This window comes from Xiphophorus couchianus, chromosome 6 (genome assembly GCF_001444195.1).
Source record: "Xiphophorus couchianus chromosome 6, X_couchianus-1.0, whole genome shotgun sequence".
Taxonomy (NCBI): domain Eukaryota; kingdom Metazoa; phylum Chordata; class Actinopteri; order Cyprinodontiformes; family Poeciliidae; genus Xiphophorus; species Xiphophorus couchianus.
In genome coordinates this window covers 11,121,166-11,145,269 of record NC_040233.1, presented here as the reverse complement: position 1 = coordinate 11,145,269, position 24,104 = coordinate 11,121,166, and the positions used below count along the sequence as shown (strand labels likewise).

Below are 24,104 nucleotides of genomic sequence, written 5' to 3'. Positions count from 1 at the left end.
AACTTTAAATAACTTTATTTTTGAAGAAGGATTGTTTTGTAACTACAGTACAACAAGTGCACTATGAAAAGTCTGTCAACAAATGTACCTATCTGCCTCCAGTGATTAAACAAGATATTAAGGGGTGTTATACATCTTTACTTTATTATGATGCAATTCTCCTTTAAAACATCCCCAAACTATGCAGAAATAAGTACCACTTGTGTGAGCACATTCGGTCTCTTTAGATTAATGATCTAAAGTACAGTACATTCTCTGTATCCCTGTGCTCTTCCTGTTACTCAGTATGCACCGCTCCATCACTCTTCTGATCTGACATCTTGTTATGCAGATGTTTGCGAGAGGATCTAGACGCAAACAAAGAAAGCGGGATGGAGAGAGGCGGTACAAAGAAGCAGGATTTTTGAACATGCAGGCAGACAAACAAAGCTCCGCTTTTGCCCCCCGTCACCCAACCCCACTGCCACACACGCTCAGATCTTCAGTCCTTCACGCAGAAGTGCTCTACAGCACCCGGGCCAAACAACAAAAGAGCAAACGGATATATGCCTGCATCGACCATGAATATTTATATTCGGGGAAAGTTAATTGGCTGTGTTTTTAGCCTCATGAATATTCAGCAGCATGTGTATTATGAATGACACCATACTGAGCTTCTTATTAATTCCTTCCTATTGTTTCACTCCCTTTCTTCCTCTTCGTGGAGATATTAGAGAGGCACGCAACACGTAGACATGTAATTATGGCAAAGTCGCTTGAATAACTCACAAGTCTAATTTGAAACACCAAAATAAATCCAATAATTACTGCGAAGTGCTTGAAGATTTTTGACAGCAATGACATGGTTGACAGCAGAAACAGCTAAATAACTGAAAAATGACTTGGCAAGCAATTTATTTCAGCATAATAAAGTTCTCTGTAGTGTTCTCTGAATGCGATTATTTTTGTTTGTGCGTCTCCGTTGCTTCTCCATACGTAATGAGTGCTTGTCTCCTCTCCACATGCGTCTCTTTGTGTCCCTTCTCACCTGCCTTCACGGCACATTGACGAGCTGATAAAGCCCTGCAGAAACAAATCTCACTAGCAGTGCAGTAATTTCACAGGTCACAGCTCAGGGTGTGCATGTGCGAGCAAAAGGGGGTGAGAGTTGAGATGGGTCAATAATTCCTTCAGGCCCCCTTTTCTCTGGCCCCAGCTGGTCCTCTCACACTGCCCTCACTCTAATCAGACAGGCCGACCTGATTGCTCTGGACTCAGGTGTGCTGGACTGGTTTGTGTAGGTGTGAGTAGAAGTAGACGCCGTAGTAGTATTGGTTTAAGTTGGACTGGGAGTAATTGCTTTTCTGCTGTGGTGGGAGTAGGAGCTACGTTGAAGCTAGTTCAGCAAAAGCTGTAAAACAAAAAACAAAAAAACGCTGAAGTAGCCCTGATATGATATCAGGCAGGAGGAGCTAGTAGACTTTTGATCTCACTAGCAGAGATTAAAGTTAAGTAAAAAGAAAAAAAACTAAAAAGCTTTGTTGTTAATACAATAAAACTGTAAGTAGGGCTTAGTCTGATATGATTATTATGAAGCATCATACCTCGTAAGGCTAATTAAAGTATGAAACATATTTATAAATATTTACAGTTTAATAAAAATGGCATGTCAAAAAATGTATCTTTCTTGGTAATTAGTGGAAAATACTCTATTGGCATGAGAACAGTCAGATCTTTCTTATAACTGCTGACTAGCTTTTTACATGTTGCCACTTTAATTTTGACAATTTATCTTTGGTGAGCTAAAAGTCTTTGAGTTTGGAAAGCTTTCTTACTCACCAGCTCACTACAATGATTCCCTTTAGTATTTAAAAGCTTCCAGTTAGAAGAAACATTTTGGTAAATTTAAAAGTTTACTTTAAATCTAAAAATGCCAGGGGTATAATTCAGGGCATAACCATAAGCGGACTAATCCAACCTGGACAAAAATATTCCACTTTGATTAAATGCAGTTTGCAACCTGTGTAGCCTTAATTATGTTTATGAAAACATAAAAAACCTTCCCTACTTTTTTCCAAAAGTATTGTTCTCATAAAACCTCTTGAGCTGGATGTATGGCCACTTACCTAATCAGTATACTAAATAAGAAATTTTGTTAATGGTAGTGCAAAATGTATCTTTTTTTTATTATTTAGATTTTATTGTATTAATAGCAGCTTTAAAATTACATGCAGCCCTTTCAATCTTTTTTGCCTGTGTTAAAAGGATTGAAATAACCAAGTTGTAGTAGTTATTGGAGCAATAGTTTTGGTGATTGTGCTAGGATTGTGTATATGCATGAGTCTCTTTCTTAACTGAATTTTCCACTTCCAGCTGCTCTGCTTGTCTGCGTGCATGTGGGTGGGTGAATGTTTTCTGCTTAAAACCTCATAAGCCCCCAGCCGCTGCCATGTGCAGCTCTAATAACCTACTCCGCTGTCTGTCACCTGATTGTTGCCATTCTTATGCTAATTAGACCACTGCATGCAGAAAAAGTCCCTCTTTTCTTTATCGGGCTTTTTACACATAACGAAAGTGCAGCAATCTGCCCTCATCCGCTCATCCCTGCCCCCCAAACCCTCTCCCCTCACTCTTCTTATCTTCCCTTTATCTCCCCAGTACCTCATTTCATCCATCCGTCCTTTATGTGTCGCACAATCACTGCAACAATCGGCTCATTTGGAAAACCCTCAATTACAGGACTCAGTCTCATCTGACACACACACACGCACGCCTGCACGCAGTCATTACAGGGCTGGTCTACAAAGGTGCTATTAAAACTGGCAAAGTCATGTTTTCCAGGCGTCTTCTGTTTGAAGAAACTAGTGATTGGATTTAACTGCGTGTCTTTGTCCGCCGAACAATAAGAGTCTCAGTGTTTCCTGTCAGAGTGTTTTAAAGTATTCATGCTTTGAATACACATGGAGATTTGAAGATTGCAAAGCACGGGCAGGAAACGGGACGGAGGAAAAGGTGACGACGGGTGCGGGACGGTGGGAAGAACGGGGGCATGGATGGATGAGATAACGTACGAGAGTGAGGAATTGAGAGAAGATGAGGCTTGAGTTTAAATGACGGTGGCATGGAAAGAGGGGAGATGCAGAGGAGACAAACATGAGGAAATGAGCGGAGAAGAGAAGTAGGAGGAGAGGTGAAGAGAGGAGAGAAGATAAGGTTATTGAGTTTCTGTCTATCCGTGTTCTCCACAGCCCCCACAGCCTTACATGGCGCTTCCCAGAACAGAGATCTGCCCTGTGTTAAAAGCTTTGTATCATTTAGTCCAGGCCCTTAACATTAATCAATGCAGAAGTTATTTCATTTTCTCATTTGTACCTTGGGCCGCCTCATTCAATAAAGCAGTAATGTGGCCTCGTGGCACACACAGAGATATCTACTCGTAATGTAATTGTCCGGATGTATACAGACTCTATCGCTTTCGTTTACACTCACACCAACGCAAAGTAAAACTGCCTCTCATAATGTAATTTACTGGACTGCATGCTTAGTCTGCAGGCTGATAAACACATTTACACATAGGTGCCACTCCTAAATAATTAGACCATTATCAAAGGACGGCAGCCTTCTCCTCGACCACCATCATAAAGGACTGCGACATACTGAAAGCTTCTTTCATGACTACTGCATATCAAGCTAATAGGTAAAACATCAAAACTAGAAATCCACTAAACAGAAATTTGGGGCCCATTCCAAATCAAATTTTTTTTTGTAGAGCATTGACTTACCTTTTATTAAAGTTTTTAAAAAAATCACATTTACTCTACAAGAAAACAGCATTCAAAATACTGCTTGACTTACTGCTATGAAAAGTTTTGAGATATTTAGATTAGAAGCAGAGAGAATTGTTTTAGGAATGCTTTATTTCCAAAGCAGATGAAAGGTAATAGCTATACGATGAATATCAGTGTGATCAGTTAATTATGTTGTAGCTCCATGACATCCTTAAGTGGGAAAAGTTCTGTTTGTGTGTGTGACTTTGGGGAATAAAGCCTTTTCTTTGAAGGCTTTATTTCCCAATAAAGCCTTCAAAGCCTTCAAAGGCTTTATTGGTACGGATTGACTATGTTCTCAAAACGTCTGCATTAGTGTGATTTTGCAGTCACCACACAGAAAAGACAAAACAAGCTAATGTAAGCCCTCAGATATCTGCTGCTCCTTCTACCTTTTAAGGGTGTTGTGCCAAGTCCAGATGCCAGATTATTGTTATAGACAGCGTGTGTGAGAGAACACACCCAAATCATGTAGCTGTCTAAGACTGGACAGCAGGATGAATGTGTTTCATTGTCCTTCTCTCTTGACCATATCTAACACCTTGGACCCAAAGGCAATATCCAACGTCACCTGCATGTGTGGTCCCCAACACACAGTCACACACATAATTGGTTTTTAAGGTATGTTTTATCGTCCCTTTTTCCATTTCATGGGTGTTAACTTTGTACGGTGTAACGTGTATGCAGTACAAAACACATGTATTCACATTTACTGAACGCCAACAAGCACTGATACACACCTGCACATACCAACAGGAAAGCAGTGAGGAGTCGGCTGTCCTTTCAGTCGGCATTAGACCCATCTACTGCTCCATTTGCATACTGAACACACAAATGTTCTCCCTCTCTAAACAGAGCTCAAATCAGCCTGTCATTATAGCACCATCCGTCTCATGCCATGGCCTGAAACCAGCTCTCTTTCTCCTATATACACACACACACGCGCGCGCACCCGCCTACGCACACACACAGAGGCTCTGTGTGGAGATAAATGTGACCAGCAGTCCTCACCCCCAGCAGAAGAAAATCCAATTCTCTTTCACTTTTATCCCTGAGACTAATGTTACTGTCAAAGAAGACACCACCACTAGAGACCAGGCGACTCTGTTTGTGTGTGTGGTGTGTGTGTGTCTGTTTTCTGCAGTAAGATAGTGAATTCATTTAAAGTGATGTATTGCTGTCTTTACCTACAATCTTACTGTAGGCCTTGGTGGTGTTGTTGCTGCCCGTCTATGACAGGCGTGTGACCAGCCTCCTCCCTCAAGTCCATCTGCTCTCCTCTCTCCCTTCTTGCCACTTCTTGTTTTGTTTTTGTCATTGTTCTCTTTTTTCATGTTACTTCATATGTCTTTACTGCCACCTTCTTTCATGTATTTAATTTCTCATTTGTTTTATGTGTTTTATTACATTTTCACTTATATAGTAGTCATAACTTTCTATCACTTTTGATTCAAACAAAGACATACAGCGTGTGCATAAATGTGTGTGTGATTTGTAGATACAGTAAAGCATTTGTCAGATTCCATCCTGTGTCTTGCAACTTTTAGAAGTGTGACTGTTTTTAACATACCATTGGTTAATTGGTCACTTTCATTAAATGGTCATTATGACAAGAAAACCCCCCATACAAATTCAGTCAATTTACCCGTTACTGTGTGGACATTAGAAGCCCAGTTGAATTTTGAAATATCCACGTTGGTAAAACGGTATGAATTCACTCAAAATGGGTGACATTTAGACTTACTAGTGCAGAAAGCACTAATGGTATGGAAAAATATGGCATTTGCTTTGACCATGCCCCATGTCAGGATTACATTGAAAAAAAAAACAAGTATGGAAAATGTTTGATTTTCCTCACTTGTCTTTCACAAGTATTTTTTTTTTCATTAAATTAGATCACCCCAATCTTGATTTAAAACCATTTATAAGTCCAAGAGTTGTAGATTTTGAAATGGAGCAGATTTATTTTAGTCCCGAAGTCACCAAAGTGTAAATATCCCAGTACCTCACTTTGAAAATCAGAGCATTCCTTTTAGGAGAGTCAAGTCAAGTTATGTTTATTTGTATGGCACATTTCACCAACAAGGAAGTTGAAAGTGCTTTAAATTATATATAGAAATCATAACACAATAACCAGTTGTGAAACAAGCGACAAACATTACATTTTGCCAAATGCCATCATCAAAATCATCAGGAATAAACATCATCAAATATACATTGACTGTATTAATCAATGCTTCAGATCTTTTAATCAAAGGCACTCCTAAACAGGTAGATTTTTAGCTGTGTTTTAAAGGAACTCAGTGTTTCAGCTGTTTTGCAATTTTCTGACATTTTCTCCAGAAAATTGGAACAAGCTTCTAAGGTGAATGCATAGTTCTGATCCTGGGAATGCTGGGTCAACTAGACCTAGAGGACCTGAGAGTTGTGGAAGGTTGACACAATGATAACAAGTCTGTAATGTATTTAGGTGCTCAGCTATTCAGTGATTTATAAACTACAGAAATATTTTAAAGTCTGTTTTCTTTGTTACAGAGAGATTTCTTTCACATTGGGAAAAATATAATAAGATCCATTTACTATAAAACCATTTCAAGGTTCATCTTATGTAAATATCCAGAAGATTCTAAAACTTCAAGAACCCTGGAGGAACCTTGACTGTAACAATCTCATCTACATGAGTACGACCCTAATTTTCAATAACTGCTCTCCCAGACACACAGTGTGATACTCCCTCTACTTCTAATCTAAATAATCATAAAGACCACTCACAGCTGGAATGCTGGAAAAGAATAATGTTGCTGTTTCACACAGTATCTAAAGAAATTTACTGAAAAGTATACCAGCATGTAAGAGCTGTACAAAAACCAGAGTCCAAAAGTTGGCCACAAATGTTAAAAAATGGCATTTGGAGGTTCCATTACATATTTTTTTTAGGTCCATTTATTGTCAAATTATTTTTAGCTCTGCTCATCCTTTGTCTTAGTTTAGACCCATTTACAACAGCACTCCCTGTCTAGACATCTCTTTCCTTTCCTTCTCCTTATGTTAGGTTTTCTCCCCCAGGATTTTTTTTCCCCTCACATCATAGAGGTCTGATTTGGGAAATGCGAACTATTCATTATCGGTGACATAGCCTGTGTGTTTACAAGCCATGCTCCGTCATTTGTAGCTGCATGCAGAGTGTTTGTTTGGTGATTGGCAATGCCTGACTGCAGGGGGGGTCTGGGTGGAGGTACGGTGGTGGAGTGCGGGAGGAGGGTGATAGCTGTAAACCAGGGACAACTGCTGTTTTGGGTGCGCTTGCGTGTGTGTGTGCATACTTGTGATTGCAGGTACTTTGTTAATCATTTGTAAGCCTCACCAGATGCCAAGCTGAGGATCATAGGGTGCCTGGTCTGTCACTCAGGCTCCCCTTCATCACCCGCAAAGTTGCACACAAACACACACTCGTGCAGGTGCATAGCGATCAAACCGCAATGCCCCCACTACCCCCCCACTTCCCTCGAGGCTGATTAGTATTCATGAGATCTCAGGAGGCTCCCATGCACACACACACACTCACACATGCACATATATATTGTGGTGGATTGGTCTATTCTAATTATCTCCTGGCGTTTATGGAGAGGGCTGATTAGAAGCTGTCAGTGTGACTGATGACGACATACCCTGTTATCCCCCTGAGAGAGGCACAGAGACGAAAAGAGAGGATGGTCACAGCTGTGGACTCTGATTCTTTTCCGTCCTCGTCTTTTTATAGTTTGTGCGTTTCTCCCTTGTAACTGTGGCTTATTAACGACTGCCCTATATTGTTCCTCTTTTAGGTAAGCCCGTGATGATCATAACAGAGTTCATGGAAAATGGGTCTCTGGACACTTTTCTGAAGGTGAGTCTTGTATCAGCAGGACAGAGCGCCACACTTTCATTTTCTCTTACACAACATTTTACTCTGAGATCGTTTTTCAGGCTGTTATTGAATGTAACTTGAAGTGTTAAAATGAAAAAGGAAAAAAAGCCTAAATGAAAGCAACATAACAAAACAATACAAACAGAATAAATGATTGTTTTCCTTATTTTAGTTTTGTTTTTCTGTGAACTTGAACAAATGATTTATTTCCGTGGAGGAATAAATTCATGTTTATTCCCACTTAAAATGTATACGCAATTATTTCACATGTGGGGCATATGACTGAAACAGTGTTACTGTGTATTTTGAACACGGTTTCCTCTGTTTAAACCTCAGATATTTAGTTATGTGTGCTCCTGAATGTGTAAGAGTAGACACCATGTTGAGATCCTAGCCTTCAGAAAGAAGATTGTTGACGCTTACAAATCTTATAAGAGATTTGCAGAAGTTTTAAAATCAGCCATTCCACTTTATAAAAAATGCTTTACAATGGAGGGACGTTAAAAACAACTACCAACATGCTTAGATCAGGCTTTCCAAGATAATTCACCCTTAAAGTAGACTTTATTATGCTAAAAGAAGTCTCCAAAAACTCTTAAAACATCAGACAAAACTTACTGAAGACTCTCTGAGAACATACATGATCGTAATATGAGAAAGACACTACACAAACTTCCATGAGAAGTGTTTAAGGAGGAAACGTTTGCTCTCTGTATTTCAAGATAGAGAATGTAGGAATAGACCAGGAACTTTGAAATATTGAATATGTCACAACTGCTTCCTACTCAAATGAAATAATACGTTTACTACTAATTAGAAGTGTTTAGAAACACTTATTAACTTAAAAAACAAAGGATAAATAAAAAAGCCAGAATTGGTCACTTTTAATACAGGGATTTACATAATACAGGGTATTATGCTTTAATAACTTTAATTTCTTTCCACTCAGTGAATAAATGTACTCAAATTAAAGGTTGGAATCTTCAAATGTATTTAGTATGAGAATATGCAGCTGTAATAAAAAAAAAATCTATTTACTTTCAGGCTTTTTATGCATTGTTATTAGGAGTGTTAATAAATATGTTCAGCTCTCTGCAGTGTTTGAACATTCAAAATATGTTTTCAGCTATGATCATCAAAGATGCTGCATTGATTTAACTGGGGAACGTTGAAACACATTTTTGCATCAGCCCAGAGAAATGGCACACAGTTCCTGGTGCGCCTCATGTTCGACATTCCCCTGATTCATATTCAGCCTTGTTTGTCAGCCAGTAAAATCACTGCACTGCTGCTAAGTCATTAAAGCTGTGATGATGGGCCTGTTTCTAAGTAGGTGCAGATCCCATTTGTAGCACTGAAGCACAATGAAGTGACAAGATACAAAACGACTCAAGGATATTGTTCCCAACCGTCCTTACTCGCTCACACACAATAAAAAGATGCCACATGCATGTTTTTGGGGGGCGGGGGCTTCTGTTTTTTTTTGTGCAATACTAGGTGCTGAAAGGAAGGTCATAAAGTGTCTGCAGAGCCTGGCTTTTTATGGTTTTAACAGCTCAGCTGTGGTATCTTTACAGTTGTCTTTAATTATGAGCATTTATTAAGCAGAAATCCCTCTGAAGTAACAAAACCAGCTTCCCTCTTCTTAGTCCAACACAATCTATCATCTCATGAAGTGTTTTTTTGTTTTTTTTGGATATGCATTTTATTAATAAAAAAAAATTTTTTTTTAAAGATGCTTTTTGCCATCTAACCTATCTTTCTCCTTTCTTTCCTGCCATGCCTCCTCCTTTCTGGCAGTACAGTGTGGTGGGCAGATTGATAGAGGAAGTCTGTAGGTTTGTTAGACAGTCCAATCAATCAGCATCTCACAAAACCGCCGGCTAATTAACTTACTCCGCAGCTGCCGAGGGACAAGAGAAAGAAAAAGACAGAAGACAGGCGGGGAGGGGAGGGATGCATGGACACAGAAAGATGAACATAGACAGATAGACGGAGGCTGAATCAAAGTGCAACTGAGTTCTTCCCACTCTCTGCGACAGAGAGCGGGATGAGAAGGAGATGGATGGAGATTACAAAGGGACAGAAGAAGGAGAAATGATATGAAGGAGAGAGGATGACTGATAACATAAATGGCTCTTTAACAGAGATCATTGGCCCAGGGCAGGAATAATTGGCAGAGGAAGGTGAGCTGGACCATCATCGATCAACAGGCTGCAACGTCTTTGCCAACCACAGCTCAAAATCTGAAATCCAAGCAGAGCTGGGCCGACACAAGCTTAGTGCTAAAGAGGAAAGTCTTGTCTGTTGTGTCAGGTTCAATCCTCTGTAAGTGGGACTTTTTTGTTCTCATGATCCCCCCCTTTGATCCTTAGAAGCAGAAATTCATCTTTTTTTTCCGCCCCCCTAGCCTCTCAGTTTGAGGTCAGAGCGCAGGGTTAGCAGGAGCTGAAAGCGATACGATGTCATGCTCTGGAACCTCTGGGGACTCTGAAATACTGCCAGTGCAACTCAAATCCTGGCATAAACCTTCAATTACAGCTGGAGCTGTTGTTGGGGCCCTGCCATGTTACTGGTCGATGTCAGCAGAAATACTGACTTCTGCAAATCATTTCATGTTTATTTCTGCTTTGCTTCAGAAGCACGACGGCCAGTTCACAGTGATCCAGCTGGTTGGTATGCTGCGCGGCGTTGCCTCTGGTATGAAGTACCTGTCAGACATGAGCTACGTTCACAGAGACCTGGCGGCTCGAAACATCCTGGTCAACAGCAACCTGGTGTGTAAGGTGTCCGACTTCGGCCTGAGCCGAGTTCTGGAGGATGACCCCGAGGCCGCCTACACTACGAGGGTAAGACCTACTCGCTGTTTACTACTGACCAAAACACGTTTTCTAAATTACAGTTCAGTCACAAACTAAATCAGACACAAAACATGATTGGCTTTCGTTGTGGCACTTTTACAATATGGTTGTTCCTAAAAGATGTCCATCAAAACCTTGTGACAAAATTTCTGTTGTCACTGTAGTAGTGGTTCTACAGAGTATTAACTTAAATAATAATATCGATGTTGAAGATATACTGTTCACAAAACTAATTAATATACACAGCGCAGACAGAGGCAAAAAACAACCCCCTAACACTTTTGTATTTATGTAGTCAAATCAGTCTTTGGTGACTGCGGCATTGTCTCCCAGCCCTTAGTAAAACTATAGAAACTCAAACATCAATGAGCTAAATCACTGTGGAGTAACTCATCAAAAATGTCCACAAGGAGACGGCATTATTCATATTCATAAGAAAAGTTAGGGAAGTTATTCTTAATGTGGCATTAGCATTGCCCTAGGAGGAGTGGATGAGCCGCTGACAGCTCTATAGCAATCACACACAAACTCCCACTGATGTCAATAGACCTAGATAGTGAGCTGCAGGCACTGATGGAGGAGGGTAGCAAAGGCGGAGATGGGGAAGAGACAGACAGAGGAGCCAGAGACCCAGGGAGGGAGAAAGGGAGAGAGAGGATGCGGGAGGGGAAGAATAGTGATCCAATGAGAGCAGTTAAGAGAAAAAAAAAAGATGATGTTGGGTACGGGTGAGCAAGGGGGTGGGGGAAACTAAAGTACAGTGCTGAGCAACTTGGCAGCTTTGTCTTTCATTTGACTTTCACCGAGCAGAGGTGGGGAATGCTAGGTGGTGCAGAGGCATCTTCCGCATGTTAAAAAGCTGAGACGAGCCTATAGAGGTACGATGCCTGCGTGCGTCAGTGAACCAGGGAGGGTGGGGGTGCCTATACATACAGGGGGCTGTATGGAATCCTTTTGATCTGTGTGTCAACAACAAAGGCAGGGGGAGCTCAGGGAATTTATCCCAAAAACCTGATACACACACTCTTTATCCCGCCACCGCTCTCATTAAATGAGAACAGACTGTAAGAACTGAGGGTTAGCGTTTTCCACACTCAGAACAGCCAGAAGACTACCAATAGTGGAGCGTTGTTTTATTTTTACAATTCTAAACATGGACGAAGCTTTATATTTTAAAACATCGCCACTTCCCCAGGAAACTGTTGTGTTGCTATTATATAAATTTGTGGGGTTTTCACTTTCTGTGTTACCCCTCATGTAATCATGCGCAGTTTTCTTTGTAACACTGACAATCTTTGGTAATAAAACAAGCATAAACTGTTTTTAACACTGCTAGGGATATTGCACTCAGTTGTTATTTGGACTCTTAGACAAATTTAGAAATAGGTGCACGACAAGACTTCACAAGAAATGCCCTTTAAAGTTTGCATTGAGCCTTAAATGAGGCATCATACAAGTACAATGTAGTCTGGTCAGATGTAAATAAAGTTAGGATTTGGGGTGTAAAGTCATTTCCATTATAAAACTTGGTGGTGGCAGCATTATGCAGCGCCTAAGCAGAGATGGGGAAAATGGTCAAAGCTGGTGAGATGATGGAGCTAAAAAAATGATAGACAGATATTTGGTTAACACCACTTATTACGACATTTCAAACATTTTCCTATTATGTGTTTCCCTCTAAATCACCTCTGCATTTATATTGCCTTGATCTTTTTCCAATTTGTCACCTTCCAAACACAAACAATAATGGATTTTTTGGGGTTTTATCTGAACATTATTCAGATTAATAATTATACATTATTTGTGAAGCGGAAGAAAAATTATACATTCCTTTAAAAATTGTCTACAAATAAAAATCTGAAAAGTTTGTGCCCAGTACCTTTCACTTTCATACACCTAAATAAAACAGTGAAAGACTGTAAAGGATTACAAAATGGCGTGGATGTCCACCATCCTGCTGGACATGGTCACAAACATAAAGCCAGCGTTACAGTGAAAAGGTGTAAATTAAAAATATCCAGATTTTGCAGTGGCTCGGGGAAAGACCGACATCCAGTTTAGACTCTCTGACAAGACTGTAAAGTTTCTGTTTATAGACACTCTCCATCCAGGAAGAAAGAATGATGGAAGCTGAAAAGGAAGTGAAAATGTGAACGGTATAAAGTTTTGACATAGTGGTTAATTTCAAAGACAAGCCACACTTTCAAATTTGACAACAAAAATGTAAGCTATTTATTAGTGTCCTTTCTGTTCCTTCTCACCTTAAAATCTCAAAATAAATTAAAGTTTGTGGTTAAAAAATAAAAAAAGGGCTATGAATACTTTGTGTAATGTGTTGTACTTGTGAATACAAAAAAAAAAGAAAACATTCTTACAAACTAAGTTCCCAGGATATAAGTTGGATCTTTTTAGGTGATGTGCGAACTAGTCAGTATTTCAAAACATTATAATTTTAGCAGTACTAGACTGATTATTAGAGGATATTGCTTCTTAAGATTCAACTGCACTTCACTACAGCACAGGACTGAACTGTTTCATGAATCTGTGTACTGACAGTACCTCCACTCTCAGAGGGCAAGAACATGTCATCCATTTAATGCTGACATGTTCGCAGCTTCATGTTGAATTTTGACTAGTCAGAACAAACAGGAAAAAGCATTTAGACTCTCGTCTTTCGTCTGACAATTTAAGTGAAAGTACATTGTCTATGCGGTGTGTTTACAGGGAGGAAAAATCCCCATCAGATGGACGGCACCAGAGGCCATCGCCTACAGGAAGTTCACCTCAGCCAGCGATGTGTGGAGCTACGGCATTGTCATGTGGGAGGTGATTTCATATGGAGAGAGACCGTACTGGGAGATGTCAAACCAGGATGTGAGTCCCAAACACAAGCAGACATTTTGCACTTTTTCAGACATATCTAAACAATAAAAATGATTACTAATCTCAATCAATGCAAGATCAATAGATTTGCATTTCTCTCCCTGTGAAGGTGATCAAAGCAATAGATGAGGGTTATCGTCTTCCTGCTCCTATGGACTGCCCGGTGGTGTTGCACCAGCTCATGTTGGACTGCTGGGAGAAGGGGCGCAGTGACCGGCCAAAGTTTGGACAGATTGTCACAATCCTGGACAAGCTCATCAGAAACCCGGCCAGTCTCAGAGAGCTGGCCAACAGCTCAGCGTGGTCAGTGAAAACAAAGGATTTCACCGATGTACAGTCGGATGAGAATAGTGACAGTCTGAAGGTTTAACGTGTGAAAAAAAATATGAGACTGCTTTTGAAATCCGTAAGCCGGAAATGTTATTTTTCAAATATATTCTATTCTTTAAAGCTGTTTTCCAACATAATAACTAGTTCTGAAAGTAGAAAATGAAAGAATATAAGTTTGGGGGCTGGTGTATCTTCCCTCTCCTTGTTCAATTTAGAGTTTCCGAATCCCCAGCTGAATTGCCCGCACCCAGAGAATATCATTATTTTTACATTTACATTTTACACCTCAGGCGCTTAGTTGATGTTCAGAATCAGTGCAGCATACAATGAATTTTTTTTTTCAGAGACAAACGCTCTAAACAGAAAGTGGGGAGAAAAAAAACAAGGCTCAACACAAACCAACAGACAGTAGAAGCTCAAAATTACTTCAGTTATACCCCCAGAGAGTTTAGAAGAGCCTGAATAAACCACAGGACCAGAAACACGTCTTACATTATCATCGATGGAAGGAATTCAGGGCAGATATGATAAAAAAAAAATAAAATACTAACTGTAATTTAAAAACTTTACTGTTTATGATCCGGTCTATGCCGGGTTTTAAAATCATATAAATTGAACCTCATGCTTAAAACTTTTGCAAACCACAGATGTCTGCATGGCGTTGTGGAGAGCGTCAGTGACTCTGCTACACAGCTTTCAAGTTCTAGCCTAAAAGTTTGCTTTTATTTATTATGATTCAAATTTTATTTATTATAAGTCTTATTATGATTTTTTCTGAGAAATTGAAATGTGGGTGTTTATTAAGTTTGTTTTCTCTAACTTGACTTGCATATTTTTTGGCATGAATTCTGAGCAGCTACAACTACCATTGGATTGAAATGTGCTTTCCATTTCAGCAGGGAGGACCCACCCACCCCAGAGTTCAGTGTGAGCACTGTGGATGATTGGTTGGACACCATCAAGATGGGCCAGTACAAGGAGAACTTTTCCAGTGCCGGATATGTCAGCTTGGACTCCATCCTCTATATCAGTGTCAGGTACAGACACAAGGAGCCTTATCCTGCTCAAATAAGCACCTCTCGTTCTGGGCCTCAATGTTGCCAGTGGTTTTGTGTAGGATGTACAATATAGCGATCATAACAGTGTATTTGTTGACCTCAACTTTAGCTCTACGTAAAAACCCCTCAAATTAAAACTAATTGAGCTCAAACAAAACTCCAACTCAATCAGAGAAGAAAAAAAAACAAAAACAAAAACAATGCACGCCAATATGCATCCTTTACAATTTACAGCATTATAATATCTTTGTTTGTTTTCCTAAATCTTTCATCTAGTGAACTGGCTAAGATGGGAGTGACGCTGGCCGGCCACCAGAAGAAGATTTTGTCCAGTGTGCAGAGCCTACAAACCCAGGGGACACACGTCCAAGTATAACAGTTTCCACAGAAACGCACAGAGAGACATAGTTGAATTGGACGCTCCTGTGGACAGTCTCCCCCCCACTCAAATGGAGCTGTAATGGATACTTTGTGCTTGGGTCTCCAATGATTTTTATTTTTATTTTTTTTGAGGCACACTAAGATGGAGACAACGTTGACTCTTGACTCCTTCACCCTCCCATAATCCCCATCCTGGACGTGCCCTTGGGCACTCGGAATCTGTCCAACACCGTTCACCATGTCAGGGCAGCACAGAGACATCAAATCCGCACGCAGAGACCATTTCACATCATGTAAACATAAATGAAGAAAAAGCAAAAAAAAAAAAAAAATTAACATAATGACTAAAAAACTGAATATAATGCTTGTCACTGTTTGTCAGGTGTACAGTTGGCTTTACCGTCATTTTGTTTGTTTTCTGTTTTTATGATGAAGGTTTTCAAAAAGGGTCATAAGACGTGTATATGTGTAGATATATGTTTATATGGGCGGTGTATGCCACAAGCATAGAGATGGACCTAACGTTTGTATCTGTGGTTGCACAGCGCTAACAGCAAATGTTGTAAATGTATGAACTCTTCCACTGGTATCTGCTCAAAGAAAGCTAAGAGATTATGGATGACATGAATGTGAGGGGAGTGAGGAGATAAATAAATGGACCTGTAGACATATAAGGGGGATGTAGATTTTGCTAGCTTGTGTAGGATGGAAGTATGTTTTAATAAGTTTATTTGGCCAGGAAAAGGGCTTCCTTAGAGACTGCTCTCAGACACACTTCCATAGAAAGTAGATCCAATACACGTATGCCTGTTTACGTGCACTTACTGTATGATGTTACAGATTGCAAAGAAATAACAGAACGTGATGAAATGTTACTCTTCCAATATCTTTGACAAAATAAGTATAGTTTACAGAGCCTTGCAAAAGGATTCGTACCTCAAGTTTTTTCACATTAAGCACAGCGTAGTGTCTTGCATTGGGATTTTTGCAAAGTTATGCATAATAGTGAAGTGTAAGGAAAACAATACAAGGTTTTCACTTTTTTCAAAACAAAAAATGAAAAGTTTTGTTTAGATTTGTGTTCAACCCCACTGAGTATGTACTCAGTGGAATCAGCTCTTGCTAAAATTATATCTGCGACTCATCTTCAGTAGGTCTCTTTTAGTCTTACACTATAAGGTATTCCCCATTTGGTTTCAGAATAAATTGGACAAAAAAATGGAAAATGCGGTGTTCAGGTTGATTAGCGGCGTTGGGATTTCCACCACACAAAGCGTTTTGCATGTAGGCTAAAAAGCAAAAATTTGGTCTCATTTTTCGTGAACACCTTGTTCCACGTCTGCTGTTTCCTGTACATGCCTTGTGGCAATCTAAAAACTTCTTTCAGCTTTCTTCTTCCACTCTTTCATAAATGCCAGATTTGTGGAGTGAATGATTTGTAGTTGTCCTGTAGAAAGATTCTTGTGGATCTCTACGAGTCCTCCAGAGGTATTATAAGCCTATTCTGCTTTCTCAACAACGTTTTTCTAAATATCTCTTATGTATTGTTTTCTTTAGGCTTTTTGTTCTCGGCTTAATTCATACTGAGAATACAGTGCAGAGACATGAACTGGATTTTTACTTTGAGCTGCCAGAATACAAAGCAGGCTATATACAATTGTCCACAATACTTTTCATATTCTATTTGTGAAAATGAAAATTTAAATCCATAATTCTTTTTCTTTACACTTTGTGCTGATCCCAATGAAAATAATTACAGTTTGTGGTTGTAATGTGACACAATGTGAAAAAATTCAAAGGGTGTTAGTCCTTTTGAAAGGCGTGCAAAGAATATTTGTTTTACAACATACTTTAAGGAATAACTCATCTTAAGATGAAGCCTTCCAGTGTTTCAGGTGTGTTTAGACAGTCAAAGTGTTTGTGCAGAGCAAAGGCGATGCAAGCCAGTGACACTGTTGAGGACGTCTAACTTGATTTTACGGGTTTGTGCCATGTACAGAAATATGAAAAAGTTAATCTCGACGACATACCTTAATTCTAGCTGTGCACTTTCATTTCCTCTGTCCTTATGCCTGGATGGCTACACAGTACTCTCACCATGATTACAGAGTTGTGTTTTCCAACGTCATTTGTTGATAGAATTGTCCCTTTATTGACAAGGTGAAGTGTTGAATTTCAGATGTGCCACAAGAGGGTAAATCTTGCATAAAAAAACTTCTTTTTTTTTGTCTGCTGTGTATTTTCTTATTTGCTGGTTACAGAGCTGTTTATATCATCCTTATTTTCAGTCACCACCCATTGCTTACAAATTTACAATACAATGTTTACAAGAATGAGCCAATACGTCTGTCGATATTTTTGCTCATGACGATAATTACACAATTAGATTCAAAGGGACCCGTTTCATGTTAATTGTGTTAATAGCACTGAGCCTGGACATAATGTTTTCCAAAGCTCAGTTTTAATACATGTGGTAATCCATAGGACCAAGAGTGACATGAAGTATAGTATTTGATTGTACCATAGTGTAAAATATGTACAGTGCTAATTTCCAATATTAGAATGTTTGTAATGACAACAATGACAATGACTTTGATGTGCTTTTAATATGAAAAAGAGATTTCGAGGTTTACGTTCAGGGGCGGCTCGTACAGGTGAAAAGTGAAGGCGAATCATTAGATTGAACACGGAATGTAGCAAGGAGAAAAGCGTCAGCTTTGAAAGACAGGAGACAGTGACTGCAGTTTTTATGACGGCATTAGGAAGAGTAGAATGGACTTTCAAGCTTGGTTTATTTGCATGTCCACTTTAAACTTTAAGCATTTTCTGTTTATCATTAAATTACTGCACAAAACACCACTTTTGAAAATGGATGGGGATTAAAAAGGAAAAAGAAAACTTCAAATTAAATTTATTGCTGAAGCAACCCGCATACAACGGGTAATAAACTTTACATTTAAAACATAGAAAAGCCTTGTAAACAAACCTAAAATATATAGAGTAGAAAATTTAATCTTATTTTTGAGAAAATAGCACAGAAGAACATGTTTGTTTTCTACAATTTGACTAATTATTAGAATCCTGCTAACTGCACAACAGTATGCTACATCAAGTATATAGTATATAAAGTATATTAATTGCTAAAATATTATAGGAGCTGTAACTTCATTGATTATATTGAAACCAGAACAATTAAATGCAGCTTCCTGTATAAATAACAAAATCATATACAGATTTCCAAGTTAATGTTAACTGGCGACGAAAAAGGCAGAGTATTCAAACTAGATTTGTCCCATGGATGGGATGCCGCCAGTTAAGGGGTTAACTTAAAGAAAAAAATAGGACATTTCAAGTAAGTTCAGCGTGTTAGTTTGAAATTAAAGGCTTATTCTGTCTTCCTTATGATGGAAATTAGGAACTCACTTTTTTTTAAAAAACCTGTCAGCTGTATCCTAAAAACTAAGCGTGTAATGTGATGGAGGATTCAAGGGCAGTGAACTGACCATTTTTTCTGCTCATAAAAATGTTCTACCATAAAAGAAAAGAATTTTAAATTTATTTTTCTGTCCTTTCAAACAATTTTCACATTTCTTTAAAGTCCTAGAAAATGGGATTAAGTAAAACTGTTCATTCTACGCTTCCTAACTCTATAATTACACTCTAGCGGCCTATCTGGGACTGCTGGCCTTTTAGATGCCTTATTTACTGAGTTATATACTTTCCATGGTCATATAGAGGTGATATTAAGAGTAAAGTGTATATAAAGGTTGTATTTATTTGCATTACTTAAGGTGACCTCACATTAGCACCCTTCTTGTGTAACATTGCAGAAACCTCCACATAGCCACCCCTTGGATTCCTTTAAGCAGAGAACAGCAGTTGTTTTCTAAAATAATGTTAGAGAATCTTCAAGCTCCCAACCTGAAAAGCAAATGAAAGAAGTAGGAAGTGGTTTTTCTTTTCATATCTCAAATAAACAAAAAAAAAACATTTTTATTTTTTAAAAAAAGTCTTCATTACATAATTGTTTTAAAATGAAAAACTCTGGGGCGTGCTGTGGTGGCGCAGGGGGTTAGCACGCCCCACGTTTGGAGGCCTTAGTCCTCGACGCGGACGTCGCGGGTTCGACTCCCGGTCCCGACGACCTTTGCCGCATGTCTTCCCCCCTCTCCTCACCCTCCTTCCTGTCTGCCTACTGTCGAAAAAATACGTGCCACTAGCGCCGCAAAAACTCTTCGGAGAGAAAAAAATGAAAAACTCTACAAGGAACGTGTGTTCAATTAATCCCTCAAAAAATGAAGGAAATCATTGGTGTGCTTTTTGTATTCTTATTCAGCACTTCCAATCCATACCCACGTCCTTTTCTTAAATCCCACATCACTGTCAATCTGTACCTTGCCAATTAAAGCTATGTGGGCTGGTTCTCTTGATCTGAAATGCTGTGTTTGTTTCTGTTTCTCACCAGGTACGTATGTTAAGTGTTCATCAGATTCTTAGTTGATGTTTTCAGTCAAATCTCTCTCTCTCTCCTCCCTTGGTCATCTCTCTTCTCTCTTTTGTTGCCCACCAATAAAGGTTATTTGTTCCTATGCCAGTTTGCTCTGCATTGCTTGTTGTAAAGAGTGTAGGCATTCTTGTGTCTTCATGTTGCTGTAATAAATATGCTAATATTTCTAATTTCTCACCTGCAGCCTGCACTGTCTTTTTCTTTTACACATTCTTTGCTCATCTATTTTTTTTTTTCTGTCTCTCTTAGAAACACTTACTCAGAACAGCTATTGGAACAGTAATTTAAATGTCAGATATAAAACTCAAATGTCTCTTCAAATGAGAGGGGCATAAGAGCTCTTGGAGAACTTTTTTTTTTCATTGAGCATCTGCAAACTCCTACACAAAAATTTGAGTTTATACATCATTATGACTGCGGTTTGAATAGGTGTCCGTCCTACTTTATCTGCTGTAACAGTCGGGACTCGTCTGGATATAAACTACATTGGGCCATAAAGCTCTGAAATGGATTCTGGCACCAAGATGTTAGCAGCAGATCCTTTCAGACCTATAAGATGAAAGTATGGGGCCTCCATTTATCTGACTTGTTTGTTCAGCACATCTCACACATCCTTGGAGGGATTGATATCAGAGAAGATATCTGAGGTTTAGCATCAATCAATAGAGAAAAACAGTGCTGAGTTGACTAAAGTGTTTCGTTTTTTAAAAACACAGATATAAACGTACTTACTTACAACTTCATTTGATAACTCTGAACTCTGAATTAGCTTCACAAGCTTGGTCAAACATGTAAAAACAAGAAACTGCAACAAACCTTTCAAATGGATCAGAAGGTGCAATTAGGAATTCTAAATATGATGTAAAATGAAGCATGACGTTGCTCAGCCCACAGAGCACAGAGGTAGAGTGGATAGATCTGCCCTTAAAGATCGGGCACATTGTCACCGATAATCAATCTCGAATTTTTTTCAACATTGGACCGATATTAATATCGAATCATTGCATCTCTGGTAAACACCTCAAGCTTCTTGTGCTTCTCAAAGCATTTCTTTTTTTATTTATTTTTTTGCTTTAGTGGCCTTTATTTGAAAGTGCTAAGACAGGAAAGTAGGGTAATGAGAGAGAGGGAAAATATGCAGCAAAGATCACCAGGCCGGGAATCGAACCTGCAGCGGCCACGTTAAGGACTAAGGCCTCCTTATTGTGGGTTGTGCTTCACCCCTGCACCACCACAGCACCTGACAGGGAGCAATGTCCTGTTATAAGAGAAATGACTGTTTCCATGAAATGGTATGCATAATTTGCAACACTGTTGCTCAGGTGAGATATGTCAAAGTAACAGTCACATGAGTGGCACTAGACATTGTTCAAAATGTGGTTCATAACAGCAGGCCACCTTTTTCCACTGCTTTGTGGTCCAGTTCTTAGGATTAGCCATTTATGTTGAGCTTGCCTGATTTGTTTAATGCAAACATCTGCAAGTTCACCAGCAAAACTTATTTTAAGTTTGAATAATTTTAAGTGCAACTGTTCATTAAAACAATGACTACTTCATAATTGTTCAGTCCTTCCTTCTATTGTCACGGGTTTTCTTGATCAATAGCTTTAGCAAGGATGAAAATAGCATAGTAGTCTTGATTGATAAAATATAGTGGTCTGGCAACCACATCTTCATTATCAGTGTGTGTATGGCGTGTGTGCCTGCGTGTGTCATACTGAAAGATAATTCGGTCTCAGAGGAGGAGGGAGGTCATTGACTCCTGGCCTTGGTTAACCCATTAATGCACTGGCTCAGTTGCTGTCACTCTATGTTACCGCCATTCCACCTCATTTAGCCCATCATATTAGGCTTCATATTCCCCTATTGCTCACTCCTAGGCTCCTCGGCAAACACACACGCACGCACACACACAGCTTGACGTGCAAAAAAATCCAGGCCCTGTTCTCCATTTCCACAGTATCTATCTCATCCCCTTGCCCTCCTCTTTATCTTTCCCCTGGCTGCGTTCTGTTCCATTTTTCCTCCCCTTTCCTATCCATCCTGTGCAGACAGACAGTAAGGTTGCAGAGTCTTCTCTGACCTTGACTACCTCATTAGCTCATTTACCTCTCTTTATACTCAATATACAGTTCTAGCGCTTTACATTGAGTTATACATCCAAAGGTTTTCCTCTACGAGGATTACTACATGGTTCAGTCTCCTCGCCGCCACCACTTCAGTCCTTTTCTCCATTAAAAGCCGATCCATTACCTCCGGCTTTTGTCTGCCGGTGTCGCAACAGGCAGAATGTCATCTCACATGTTTACTTTGGATAACAGGGGCTTCCAGGAGCCACAGGCTTAGGCGATTGATTCATCATGCAGCTGCTATTGACATCAAGTGAAAAGGTCAGATGTCCCCACAGAAAACACTTTAAAAGGCCATTGGTGACTGATGAGCCTGTCGTGTTTCTGCCGCATACATGCACAAGCAGTGTGCCTCTCATTTTCTACCTTCACTTTTCTATCTGTTCCTCCGCTCTGCTCTTTCTCCATGTGTGACACACACTCTCTCTGGGGAAAGGTAATTGGGCCCCTCTGTCATGCTGTCAGGTGTATTTTTGAGTGTCCCCCTCATGTGCAGTCATTATAATAACACAAGAGACCAAACAGCCATAGATCAACCAGAACTTCTGTCATAGAGTCGGGCATATATGTGCACATCTGCGAGACGCGTGATAGTTACATCGGTGTGCTTGTGATGCTTGGGTTTCTGAAACTATTGCATGTGTTAGAGCGGGTATGATTCAGGATCTGAATCATACCCATCACCAGTTCCAATTTACTGGGCCAGAACGTATCGTCTGCGAGCCAGTTAAATTACAGATATGTTTTCAACAGAACGTTTTACTTCCTAAACTGAAGTGTGTAAGGATGCACTTTAAAAAAAAAAGTACAAGAAAGTGCAAGGCTAAAAATGTAAGTGTAAAGAATGGCTTGTTTTTGCAGAAGATTTGGCAATCAGGAGCTAGTTTGAGTAAAAAACAATAATTCACTTTTCACAGTGAAATCAACTAAACAAAAGCAGTATCAGGCTACCAAGTGTCTGCTTTTAGCTTTACAGGAGTTAATGAATGCATAAGCCGTTTCGACGTCCATCATGACAGAGTGGGACACTTTCTGAAGATAGGTGTCATCACATACAAACCGTTAATAACTGCCTTTATATAAGACATTAACTTTCCGACGTTCACATAATTAATTAACAGTCTCACTGTTAAATAAATATCAGCCATGACAGCAATGAATCTTAACAGTGGCTAGAAATGTTTTTTTTTAAGTAAAATAATAATAATAAAGATAGAGAACTTTAGTACATTTCAGAATACAACATGTAAAACTGTCCCTTTGTCAGGTACCAAATTCAAATCAAATGTCACATAATGGGTTCATCTTTATTAACTAAATTGCTGTGGACTGACGAGTCTCAAATGTTTCGCTATTTATTTTCACTCTCACTCATTGCAGTTATCTGCTTCACGCAGTAGCAATAGTGTACAAACAGCCCTACAGCAGTTCATTCACAAACATGGCATCTTTTATTTACATTTTACCAACGCAGAAATTTGAAATCCATAGATTTTATCTGAAAACTGCTTTACTGGTGCACAGGCATCAGTAGAACAGCGTCAGTGAATCAGCTTGAATCATTTTTCTCGCATTTTTTCATTTCCTCTGATACTTGCCGAGGGTTTGTGTTGGGGAGAAAGACGCATGGGTCGGCTCGGTGTTGCTGAAAACTCTTAGACGGAAGAAAAACTGTACAAAGGAAGCTTTCTTGCTCTCAATGAGTACAAGCTGAACAAAAGATTAAAACAGGAAAAGATGTTTCCCATGTGAAAAACTACAAGATGCTGTGTGTGGCAGAAAAGTTCACATCAACTACCCCATACCAGCTGGTAGTGGCAGCGTCATGGTGTGGGGATGTTTTTCCTCAACAGGGACAGAAAAGTTCATCAGAACTGATGGAGGCATCGTTTATGTATCTATATACAAAAATAGAAACATCAGTTTGTATTGGATTTATATTCAGATATCTTGTCTCAGTTTGGCTTTGTGTCTACCAACACCCTGATCTGAAGCAGAGGAGAGATTTCATCAGTTATTGGCTAGATTTTCAGGATTTCCTGCTTTGTCAATTATGATTACATTGCGTGTGTTCCCCCTAATCAAATTTGGTCAGGTTCTGATGGGCTCAGTGTTTGTTTGGCTGTGCACACTTGCACACATCGGTACTCTTGTGTCTCGTGAGGTTTTCGTTTGCTATCAAAGCGATTTCCTGTCTCAAATTTTCATCAGTAATCAAAGTTCCTGATTGAATTTGAAAAGT

General features: G+C 39.4%; 1 protein-coding gene and 1 long non-coding RNA gene across 4 annotated transcripts in view; one reads left to right on the top strand and one right to left on the bottom strand.

The window, feature by feature from the left end:
- Nucleotides 1-18,657, top strand: part of LOC114146535 (ephrin type-A receptor 3-like) — a 102,752-nt gene extending 84,095 nt beyond the window's left edge. For 2 of the 3 annotated variants that reach the window (XM_028020689.1, XM_028020687.1), the window contains 6 exons: nucleotides 7,631-7,692; nucleotides 10,353-10,562; nucleotides 13,299-13,448; nucleotides 13,567-13,760; nucleotides 14,684-14,824; nucleotides 15,122-18,657. In XM_028020689.1, the coding sequence (XP_027876490.1) occupies nucleotides 7,631-7,692; nucleotides 10,353-10,562; nucleotides 13,299-13,448; nucleotides 13,567-13,760; nucleotides 14,684-14,824; nucleotides 15,122-15,221 (857 nt within the window). In that variant the 3' untranslated portion in view covers nucleotides 15,222-18,657. The remainder of the gene's footprint in view (nucleotides 1-7,630; nucleotides 7,693-10,352; nucleotides 10,563-13,298; nucleotides 13,449-13,566; nucleotides 13,761-14,683; nucleotides 14,825-15,121) is intronic. The other variant, XM_028020688.1, reaches the window with a different exon arrangement.
- LOC114146536 (uncharacterized) lies at nucleotides 16,232-19,259 on the bottom strand. Its single transcript, XR_003595910.1, has 2 exons — nucleotides 18,813-19,259; nucleotides 16,232-17,075 (listed from the first exon to the last, which is right to left on the bottom strand). It is a non-coding gene; the product is annotated as an uncharacterized LOC114146536 (long non-coding RNA).
- Between the last annotated feature and the right edge of the window lie 4,845 nt (nucleotides 19,260-24,104).